This window comes from Neopsephotus bourkii, unplaced genomic scaffold (assembly GCF_033783945.1).
Source record: "Neopsephotus bourkii isolate Nb327-2 ecotype Australia unplaced genomic scaffold, CSIRO-AGI_Nbou_v1 NB_1589, whole genome shotgun sequence".
Taxonomy (NCBI): Eukaryota; Metazoa; Chordata; class Aves; order Psittaciformes; family Psittacidae; genus Neopsephotus; species Neopsephotus bourkii.
Window position 1 is genome coordinate 6,413,240 of NW_026902065.1, and position 12,263 is coordinate 6,425,502.

General features: G+C 39.5%; 1 protein-coding gene across 5 annotated transcripts in view; it reads left to right on the top strand.

Annotated features, from left to right (window-relative positions):
• The window catches only part of DGKI (diacylglycerol kinase iota), a 208,261-nt gene that overhangs the window by 134,083 nt on the left and 61,915 nt on the right, over positions 1–12,263 (top strand). For all 5 annotated transcript variants that reach the window (XM_061372000.1, XM_061372002.1, XM_061372001.1 and 2 more), the window contains one exon: positions 2,950–3,050. In XM_061372000.1, coding sequence (XP_061227984.1) covers positions 2,950–3,050 — 101 coding nt within the window. The remainder of the gene's footprint in view (positions 1–2,949; positions 3,051–12,263) is intronic.

Consider the following 12,263-nt stretch of genomic DNA (forward strand, 5'->3'; position numbering starts at 1 on the left):
GAAATATGCATTTCTATTAATGTGGTACTAATATTTGCTTTCAGTGACATTCATCTCACTATTATTAGCTTTTACATGGCCACACTTATGCACTTAATCTTTGTGGTTTCTAAATATGCTGAGTTTGAGCAAGATAAATTGTGCAATTTGTATAATAATATGGATTATTATACAGTATCTGTGAACACTACAGAAGTATTGATAGTGGAAGCATTTTGCTCAGCTTCCCTGAATAGATCTCTGTATGGTGCTCACGAATTCTGTGAGTGAACAAGTTCATTAGCTGGATGGTGAGGACAACATCCCCTGGTGTTAATTGCCAGTCTGATATCACAAGGAATCAATACCCACACAGTGAATTGTAGAGCCAAAGCTGTGTTGAATAGGCAATAGGATTTAGTGAGACATAATATAATGTCAACCAGCAACTGTATTGTGACAAAGAGTATTTGCAAATAAATCAGAAACAAACCTGTCTCCTCATCCCATTGCCTCCCAGCTGAGTTGAAAGAAGTCGAGGTAGTTTACAAGCAGTCCCTTCCTGATACCTACCAACAATCCCCAAGTTGTGAACTGGAAGCTACCAACAGTGCTGAGGTTGTGAACTAGGAGCTAACAACAATCTGGAATCTGTGAACTGTTAACAATCTGTGAACAAGAAGCTATGAACAATCTTCAGGTTGTGTAGCTGGATGACTGAGCTACCTTCATCCAATGTGCAGTGGCAGAACATTATGGGAAAAGCAACATAGCTTCTTCCTGTCTTGTACCAGTGCATAAAAGACTCCACTTTTCAGACCTCTCAGTCTGTTTTCATGAACTACATGCAGTGAATTTCTTTTCTCCCTTCAGACAAAGACTGTGTAATTAAATTCCTGGGTTTTCTCACTTAAACATTTCTTGTTATTTCTTGGCTAAAAATAAAATCTCTTGTGATTTTCATTTTTGAAACTTGCATTTTATAGAATTTCGAAGGGAACATAGCTCCCTCATTTCTTCAGCCAGTGATGTGACATTCAATCTTGTTTTAAAAAGAAAAGAAATAAAGTGTCAGACTCAGTGCAATTATCTTCTTGTTCCATCTATGCACCTTTCCCCTCCATTTGCATGCACTTATGTTCTCAGAGTTGCTGAGCCAGCAGTAGAGCCTCCAGGTGGAGACTGTCTGTTATAGGATGGCATAATAGCACCTAGGTTAAAACTGCCTCCTGAAGCTGTTTTGGAAGCTACCACCCCAGGTGTCTGTCATCAGACTGTAAAAGCTTGTCTAAATATGGACAGTTTTCTGGTATCTTGGGGCATTTGAACACAATAGTCCCTGTCAGGATAGGGAAAACATTTGGTAGCCTATATAGTTCTGAGTGTGTCAGTCTTGCCGCTACTGTTAAGTATTTATTTTTCATTATCTATGATTCCTTCTAGGCTATTCTTCATGTATTTTAGGTTCCTTTTCATCACTAATATAAAAACTCCTTTTCAGAATGTGAATTTCTTCAGTGTAGTTCCTTCCAGTGGGCTGTCTTGCACTCCAGGTTTGGAAGCACCCTCAATTCCTTATTCTTATTACTTGTTAGGCAAAGAGCACTTGTGCCAATAAAGCTTTTTCTAACTGGGACTTAATTTTCAATCTTTATTTTCATCTGTTCAGATGTGACAGAGCTGTTTACACCAACAGAGACAAAGCATGCAGTAAGGTAACACTGAAATAATTGCTGATTTCAATCCCAGAAGCTCTACCAAGAGATGGCCACAAACCATGTGTTTTGTTAGGTCTGCAGCATTTTCTAGCCAAAAAGAAAATTGTTCATTTGTTTAAAAAGAAAAAAAAAGGTTTTCATTTGTGAGAGGTGGCCTGTCCTGCATTAACAGTGCAAGTGCTCTAGGTCAAATATTTTAAAATTGAGACAAAGCAGTGAATATGCATATTTATGACAGTGCACCTTTTAACTTTTAAAGGCAGTGTGTGTATTAGGCAATAATACCACTGGCAGAGTTCTGTTACTAACTAGATTAAAACAGAGAAAATGGATGACCTTTTGTGGAAGCATAGAATTTTAACTGACCCAGGGGCCAATACTTAAGGGACAGACATTTATCATGCATTATAATACACAGGTTATCTCTCTTTCTTTAAAAGTAAAAAATGCAAATGTGGCTAAGTTAGTTTACATAGTATTCAGCTAAACTTAAGAAATCAAATAATAGGTTAGTTACAAGGTGGAAGCCATAATGAAATCAAAACAAAGCTTTTCAGGGCAATTTTCTATCAATATATTGCTGCTTAAATTTATATATAGGGACCTATTGAGTGTTTCAAAATTATATAGACAGTTGAAGTATCTAGATCTGGCTGAATTCTGTAGAAATGAGGTTCCTGTACTGTTGCTTGCTTTTGAAAGTCTTCCTGGGTTCTATGTGTTGGACTCACTACTCTGGAAATACAGTTCTTTGCCACAGTTCTGTTGCCTGTTTCCCAGAACAGAGATGCTGAATGAGGATCCTCCAGGAATGAGGGTGGATGTTCTCATGGGCAGAAGAATGGTTGTCCTGAGAAAGTTCCCAAGAAAGCATCTGTGTCTTGAACCACAGCTTGGCCCATCTACTGGCTGTGGTAGGGGCCAAGGGATGCACAAAAAGGCAAACTGCAGGGGGGAGGGGTAGGTATATGGAGATTAGAGAAATCAGGAAAACCTTTGCAGTTCCAGACCGCACATACAGCAAATGCTATTTTATCACTTAAGGTGTAATGTCTATGTCATTGTACAGTGTGTAGTCATAATCCCAAACAAAGCGATGGGCGTAATGAAGACTTGCCCCAGCCCTTAAGAGGCTTGCTTTTCTCCTCTCTCATTATAATGTTCAGAAAAAGTTAAAATCACTTCATAACCTGTTTTTGTTTTGCTCTTCAATTGAACACTTTGTTTAAGAAGCCTTCTTCTTCTCTTGCAGTCCTCATTCCATCCCAGATCGCCTGCGGATCAGAGTGAACAGGATCAATTTACAAGAATATGAGGGGCTACATTACGACAAGGAGAAACTCCGAGAAGCTTGTAAGTTTGAAGAAGCTAGGTTGTAGCTGCTTTTTGTAGAACATTCTGTATAAATCTTGCATTAACCAAAACCCCCCCAAAACAAAATCAATAACGAGAAAAAAAACCACCCAAACACAGGGTCAAGCATACATTTTGGAATGTTTATTCATCTATTTGTGTGTATGCACATATGTATTCTCTCTTTATAAATAACCTCTGTATAAAGAGTATATATAGACAGTTCACCTGTTTTCTTAACTATGTGTTCTGTAAATTGGTTTTATTTCCTATAAAATAAGTGGTTTTAACACCTATGGCTTTTTTTTATTCATGTCTTTCTGTTGGTTCTTCTGGGATTCTGCAAGTGTATAAAACTGTTCCAGATTGTATGATTAGCATCAAATTTGAAACAATGTGTGGGCCCATGATAAATTTCATACTAAGCGTGTGCTCTGACCTTGAACGTGATCTTGCTCAGGTGCATTTGTCTTGGGAAACAAATCTGGTTTCCTCAGTCTCTTATTCTTTAACAGCTTTCTATTAAAGAGAATAATCACTGTTTTGTTTCCTCATGTAATGGTTTAATTGCCACATACAGGGGCAAGTCAAAAGCAGACAGCGGTTGCTCTGGCAACACTGATGATGACAATCCACACTTAAAAATGGAGTTCCTTTCGTTGGTGACACACAGAGTCATTAATCAATGAGGGACACGGCTGCTTGTGATAACAATTTAATAGTCTTGTTCATGCATCTGGCTCATTATTCATATAAAATTACAAGCATAACACTTTGTTGTGCAACAAAGCTTCAGCTCCCTCTGTAATACAGAGCACTCTGGTAATTACAGGATGACAATCCTTTTAATTGGTTTGCTTATCTTACTATTGAAAGATAGTTAAACTGTTTCAGTTTCACTCCTTTAGTCCCACCCGTGCTTATTCTCCCAGATCACCTTCCAACAAAAGAACTAAAATGGCTTACATTTTAATGTAGGTTCTGACAGCCTTTAATGAAGCTTCTGTCAGTGAATTTTGCTTATAGTTAAAACAATCAAAATCTTCATCACTGAGCTGAGAAGAATGAGATTTATGGCTCACTGGAGAAGAATCTTCTTCAAGTTTAAATTGAGAGCTTGACCTTGAGTAAATTTCAGGCTACATTGAACCCACATCTATCCAACTCGGTCAAAAACAACCTTGTTAATTTTATGGTTCTTCTTATGGTTTCCCATCTGAAGAGAACTATCCTCATCTATCCTCACTATGGATGTAAAATTGGTGTGTGTTTTTGTATTTCAAAGCCATTTACATAGTGTGACACAAAATATACGCCTTTTTACACTGTTTTCACTGCAGTTGTAAATGCGTATTTGTTGTCAGCTGCAAAAAAGCATAAGAATGATGAGACAAAAAAAAAATGCCAGAGAATGACCTAGCGCATCTGAGGTTTGGCTTTAGGTTTCTCAGAAATTTGTTCATGTGCTGAGTGTGCGCTGAAGAAGTTTTCATTGAAAAAGTAGATGTTTGTCCACCAAGAGTTAAAAATATTGCTTTTGGGCATTGGCAGGTCATTTGCAGTAAGTTTCTGGCACAGCTCATTGGATAAATTTTAAACGGTCTTCTGGTGGTAGGCCTATGGATTAGTACCTGGCTGGGTCTATCATATGCTTAATACTTATATGAAATAAATGTTCTATGTCCTAATCAGCAAATCATTCCATGGAGCATTGTCACTGAAAGTGACTTGACAAAGAAAAATGAGGGAAGTGCTGAGCGAGGAGAAGCAACTCTCTTTTCTTTGTCAAAGAAAGATATTGGGGGGGGGGAGTGAAAGTGAATAAATTTGCATGTCAGGTGAATAACTGAAGTTTTGTCAGTCTGAATTGAAAGTTTAAATGCAGATAATACTGGTGCACTAACAAAATGCAAGAGCACTTCTGTTGGCCTGTTCCTGTAAGTGTGGTTAACTTATTTCATCATAACTGTAGCTCTCAGGTCCATGTATGTCTCACTAGATGCTTGTTTACAGAGACTCAGTTTACATATTTGTCCAGCCTTTGGCAGAACTGAACTGAACAAAACAACTGAATTCTGGAATACTATACTTAATATTCATTCCCTGTCCACAGGATTAAAACCACTTCTATCTCCCTAAATAATGTGAAAACTAAACCAGAATCTCACAGCAATCTGAGCAGGAAAAGTAAGCCAGTTAATAAGGAGTTGTCCCTGAAGGAAAAATAGCAAAGGTTCTATTATCATTTTTGCGTGTTCCATGTCTCCATAACAGAGTTTTGAAAGCTCCGACATCAGTGTAATAATCTGTATCATTTTAACCATCAGTAAACACATTTCACTCTCCTTGTTTGCTTGAAATACTGATTTGATTCTATCAACCACTTCACCTAAAATTGCACTTCCTGACATATAACAACTCGTCATACAAAGTGTTCCGTCAAGATTAATCTTCACTCTGCTGGTGGTAGACACCTCATTTTGAAAGCCTCCTGAGCAATTAAAGAATGTAATTTTGTCCCCTGAAGGGCACAACTGTTCTAGCCCATTCTCCTTCTGTTGCTTTCTACTTTCCTTGTCACTGCAGCTGGCATTTAACCAAGATGCCATTTCTGAATTGACCATTTCTTCCCTCCCCCATGCTCTTTCTTTCTCCTTCGTTCTTTCTTCTGTCAACATCTCAGTATTGTCTCTGGGATGATTGATGATGGTACAGTGGATGCTTATTGATCCTTTGGCAAAGAGGGGTGAATGCTTTCATGTGCCCTTTTGAGAAAGAGATATATGTTAACATTTTAGTTATGTTGTGATATTCTTCTCTGGAAATGCAGTTGTCTTCTCTAACACTTCCCTATACATGCCCCAAGCACTTGTTACCTGTTTTACCACTTCTGCCCAGTATACTTGTACATTACATTACACAACCATAACCAAGACTATCATACTCAACAAGTCAGTTCAACTTCTCTTTCTAGATGGTCAAAATGTAATTCTGTCTCTCTTGCCTGCATATGTTCTGTGTACTCTCTCTGATCTCTGTTATTGCATGAAAGTGTGATCCAAAGCAGAACTGTGCAGGAACAATTGAGTTACTTTTAAAATAGCAAAATCTTTCTGTTTGACAGTCTATTATCCCTTTCAAAAGTTACTAAGAAATTCCTGACAATGGATGTATGTGCAGAAACTAATCAAATTTAAAAAACCCAAAACAAACCAACCAGCAAACCAACAACTATAAACAAGTTAGTAACCATGTTGCCTTCACCTCTTCGCAGTCCTTCCTGCCAACTCTACTGTACATTTGCACCATAAAGATGGAGTGGTGAAATAGCTCGCCATCAGCAGTAACAGCACAGCTGTTTTATTTAAAATAGAATATGTCATTTTTTACTGCTTCTAATTTCTTGTTTTGTATGCCCTTTCTTTCAGAACAATCTTAGTTTGCTCAATATTACTAAGATTTAAGGACAAATCATACCCAACTGCTATGGGTATGACATAACCAACTGAGAAATAATCCTCAGCTTTAACGGCTGCAGGTTTCCCACACTTTCTTTTACACAGAGGCAGCTGTTCCTTATCTCCTCTTGAATAAAATGGTACACTGGATTAAAACTCAATCTTTGAAGAAACATTGTTTCATGTGTATAACAATTGAACTATCTGTAATCTAAAAACCCTTTTATCTGCAACCTCCTTGTTTTGTGGGTGGGTGAGTGTGTGGTGTAACACGACATGATGTTAACCTTGAATTCTTGTCTCTCCCTGATTGTATGTAGTCAGATATCTATAATGCATGTGTGTCTACCTTTGAATTTCAGTGGATTATCTGAGGGTTTTGGGGTCATCATAGGAGTTCTTATCAAGTACATGGGGTGTCTAGCTTGTAATTTGGGTTGTATACAGGTGCAGAGATACTGTAGCTTCCTCATACCAGTGATGCCCTTACCATAGTCTGAGAACCATAGAATCATAGAGTGGTTTGTGTTAGAAGGGACCTGAAAGTTCATTTGGTTCCAAACCTCCTGGCACAGACAAGGACACCTTCAGCTAGACCAGGTTGCTTAAAGCCCCATCCAATCTGGCCTTGAACACTGCCACAGCTTCTCTGGGCAACCTGTTCCAGTGCCTCACCACCCTCACAGTGAAGAATTTCTTCCTAATATCCAGTATAAATCTACTCTCTGCCATCTTGAAGCCATTTCACTTTGTGCTATCACTACATGTCCTTGTAAAAAGTCTCTCTCCAGATTTCTTGCAGGCTCATTTTAGGTACTGGAAGGCTGCACAACCCCAACTCCCTCAGACTGTCCTCACAGGAGAGGTGCTTCAGCCCTCTGATCATCCTCATGATGCTCCTCTGGACTTGCTCCAGGTCCATGTCCCTCTTATGCTGGAGACCCCAGAGCTGAACACAGGACTGCAGATGCAGTCTGCAGGAGCAGAGTAGAGGGGGAGAATCACCTCCTGTGACACGGCCACTCTGCTTTTCATGCAGCCCAGCATATGGCTGGCTTTCTAGGCTGCAAGCATGACATTGCTGGATCATTTTGAGCTTATGAAACCTTTGACCTACAGAATGTCTTCTGTTTCTTTAAAGCTCAGGGATCTGATAGGAGAAGTTAATTTGGAGAATACACCATATGATTTCTTTATACCACTAGATAAATAAGGAATGGCTAGCACTGAGGACTTGGTATTTACATCCCGAATACCCATAACGTAAAGGGCAGAACAAATCATAAGACCTCCTGCTAGGTGGCATAATGAAGGAAACCTGAATTAGCAGATGGAGTCAGACATGGAAGATTAGCCACCTAAGTTCATGTGCTTATTTCAGGAAGCAACTTTGATCTGGATGGATTTAGGTGAGATAGGTTGTGTAGCTACAAACCTTCTCTTCCACCTTGTAAAGGAAGCACCAGTTCATGCATTTCTCTGTCACAATGATTTAATAAGTTCTGAAATTGAGAGGGTTGGATGGATTGCTTGAAGCCACCCAGCAAAACGAAACCAAGAGGGTTAGAAGTCAGGAGTGACTTAAATACTGGAAACTGTTGCTACTGAGCTCCCAGGTTTTCATGCTGGTGTATGTAGATGCAAACCACTGATAAATGTTTGTAACTGAAACAGAAATGACAAAAAAAGGTGCCAAAGGCATTGCTTGTGTCGAAGGACACATCTCTTTTTGCCTTTTGATGGATGAGACCTTGTGGGCTTTGTCCAGAGAGCACAGTGAATCACATTTCTCACTTTGACACACATACAAAATCTCTCTCTTAAAGATTAGAAAGACGCAGGAGTCCAACAGAAGAAAAAACAGGATGTGGTTGGATAATTAAAGGAGGTAGCCTTTAATTGAATGAATATACACATAGGTGCTAAAATAGGCAACTTTAATCTTGGCTTTTCCTAACTTTGAGGTCTTGATTTTGTAGTCATAGTAACATCTATTTAACAGGGTATGTCATTGCCTGGGTTTGGTGGAAAGAGCATGTCTGAACCCTTTAAATGTCATCTCATATCCTTGAATTATAGTAGAATCGTAGACTGGTTTGTGTTGAAAGGGACCTTAAGGATCACCCAGTTCTAACCCCCTGCTGTGGGCAGGGACACTTACCACTAGACCAGGTTGCTCCAAGCCTCATCCAACCTGGCCTTGTATGCTGCCAGGGATGGAGCAGCTGCAGCTTCTCTGGGCAACCTGGGCCAGTGTCTCACCACCCTCACCAGGAAGAATTTTTCTCCTAATACCTGATCTAAGTCTGCTCTCTCTTGACACCACATAGTGCATATCTATATTCAACACAGTCAGTCCCCTGTCTTTTGAGCTAGTGGGGAAACTGTCATCTCTAAATCTGTGGTCTCCTTTAAGCTAGAAGGGACGGACACTATTCTAAAGAAATACAAATACATATTTACCTTAGAGGAGTGGGAAGACACAACAACGTTAGGTTAGGTTCCATTTCAGACTTTCCAGGCAATCATGCTATAGCTTGTGCTTTCTGTGAGATTTTTCTGTTCATATTGTACTTCTCCCATTTCCTTTTCTTATGACTTTTCTGATTTGGTTTCCTCTTACCTTTTGAGTCCCGGTTGTCCCCTTTGGCTGTCTCATCCCACACATGACCTTCCTCCCTGTCTTAGTCTGTTTCTATACATCTCACAGCTCTGCTTCCTATTCTTTTTCTTAATCCTAAATCCTTGCTAATTGTTCAGACAGATGTCTTCTTTCAGGTCTTAGTCCCAATATCAATTCCCTGCCCGTTTCAATTCTCAGCTCTTTATAGTTTTCTTTTTATAACCTGTTCTTTTTGGTGTGGTGTTTTTGATCCTTTCTCTCTTCATCTGAATTAGAGAGCTTCTTCCTTTTTGTGGCAGGGCATTGAAGAAGTAACTGAGAGCCTGGAGGGGGTGACTATCTTCTAAAAGGTGGTCTGGTTTAGTCTGATAACCTCCACTGCGTTTTACCTCCTGACGTGAGGATTTTAAAAGTGGATCACTAGTGCTAAAAAACAGGGATCTGAAGAGACACATGGTTTAGATTTGTGTGGTAAGAAAATCCTTTTGTACAAACTCAGTTGTTTTAAAACCATACTATGAAAGCCAAACCTCTTAATATAAATGTCTGAATATTTTAGAATTCTGTCCCAAGAATTTATTTGGTCTTTCAGGTTTCTAATAGCAATGGAACCCCTCAGGACAATGATATTCTTATAACAGCTTCAGTAGTGAGGATCCTTTATTTGCTACATTAAACATTTACAGCCCAGCGTCTAATCTCCCCAGTCCCCTGAGGTATGCCAGACTTGGAATGAGTTTTTGTGGCATTCACATTTACCTTAATGATCTGTCTTGAGGCTGTTTCATTTGGGATTTGAGTGGGTTAATCAGTGTGTTTAGATCACAAATTGAATCCTTTCATAACAATAAATTGGGGAGTTAATTGAATTTTATTTTTTCTCCATGGTGCCATATGCAGCATATTCAGGCTTCTTCCATTTCTGTCCTCAATAGTATTAAAGAGTTCTAGGTTTAGGTATTCAGCACAATGGGCAGTTAATAGGTGGAAGATTTGTTTGTTTATAAATTCCATAGCTAATTTCATGAGGACTTAAGAAATCACTACTAATCTGGAAGTTAATTAGAGAATCGTGCTAGCAATACCGCTGCATCTACGAACCGTCCTCCTGCTGATATGTGATTTTGGTTAGTGTTGCTAGGAACAAAAATCTTTCCACAGTACTGGTTCAGAATGTGAAGCAACTGTCTGCATGTCTGATTTCCTGGGGTTATTGCGCTGCTGCTCATCACTGCAGCATTAGAGTCTGTATCCACAGATCCTGGACAAAGTCCTTTTCATTGTTCAGGGGGGCACAAAAAAACTGGAAGCTGGATGTAAGTGGCCAGAAAAACAGGCGCCTCAGGAGAAAAATGTCTGGCACTTGAATGCTGTGGCTTGGCTCATGATCTGAGACTATCCCTTATTTTTGGCGTGTTCCCATGTGTGGATGCATCCATATATTCACAGGAGCTGACTGTGTGTGGGTGTATGGGAAAGTTGCTCTGCACTGCCTGTGCTCTTAATATAAGACTTTATCTTCTCATCTCTAACCTGGCATATTTAGTAATCACAGTGTCTCACAGCACTGTTCTGTACTGTGCACATCCTTACCCCCACACAGTTAGGTAGAAGCCTCTTTGCTCCCGTGTGAAAGCATCCACAATGATATCGAATGCCTTGTGAATTAATATTATGTCTTTAACTGATTTATTATAACTTAACTCTTTTTTTCCTCTGTTGCACAGCACTGCCCTATATTCAGAATGAGCAACAATCCATGGCTTCAGCCCCATTATCAATCATTCAGGATTTGCTTTTTTTTTTTTCAAATAGCAGCAATGAAGCACTTTGAAAATCTTGGCTGTGTGGTGCATTGTGCATACTTGCTGTGTTTTATGATAAAAATGAGGGCTGGGAATGTTTCTTTGTAAGGACAAAGTCATCCAGACCAGAACTGTTCTATAACCACCAAGAATAGATGGGACATAATTAAATTTGTGAATCACGACTTTCTTCTTCAACTGTTAGATGAAAACCATAAATGTCACCGCTAAGCTATCTATTGCATATTAGTGTTTTCTTTTCAAGCATTTTGGTGAATTTCTTTAAAATTCCAAGTGTTCCTAAGGTCCTTTTCCTTTGGGCTATCAGGAATGATGATAGCTAAAGATTGCAGTTCCATGTTAGCTGCATTGTTTTGACAGGTCAAAGCTGTAGTCCCTGTTAAACGCATGTATTCCTCTATGAAGGAAGGAATTCAGTAGAAGAAAGACTTCATCTGTGGGGACAGTTTATGAGCCAGTGGTGTAGATCCCTAGTACTCTGTGGAGGTGTAGCTGTGTCTGCTGCAATTCACTTTTTTAGTTCTATAAATGAATTTAACAAGTGCTTCTTTCAGTAAGGGCTGCAGAGGAATCTGCTGAACTGAAACGAGATAGCCATTCAGTAGTACCTACGAAGACCTTAAGGGTCTCCTGTCAGAGCAGGTTAAGCAATAATAAATAAGCAAATTGAATCAGTCTATAACCCAGAGCATCAGAGCACATAAAGCAGATATTGTAATTGGCCCGCCTTCCATTCACTGGTCTCTCAGTCCCTATTCTGTAAGGAAAAATTCTGGGAGGTCACAGTGAGCACTGTTCCCATCTGGCATTTCTAAATATGTGGAGGACTGCCATCACTCTTGGATATCTGTGTTACTTCAGGAGAATTGTGAGCTCTTCCCTTCTTTCCATCTTCATGCCTATCTCTGCTTTATATTCTTACATCCCATTAAAAGTTGTTTCTCCTGCTTCTAGTTTTCCTGGGTTCATAGCTCTTCTGGTGTTCGAACTGATTTTCAAACATGATGCTGGCAGCACTGTTGATGTGTCTCCAGTGTCCTGCACTGGCCTCTGAAGACTGTGAGGACTTTGGCTGCCATAGGTGCTCCCCTACTTTCCTCCCTGAAACCACTCAGCTTCTCTTTGTGCTTCTAGTCTCAATGGGCCACAAAAATAAGAGCCATAATCCCCATTAACTGTTAATGCTGTCTTGTTCTCTTATCAGAATGAAGAGCTTCTCAGTAGATAAATCTCTCATCCTCTTAATCAATTTCTTTTGAATGGCAGGAAGGGCTGCAGCACAGTTGTTCTTTCTATTTATCCCAGG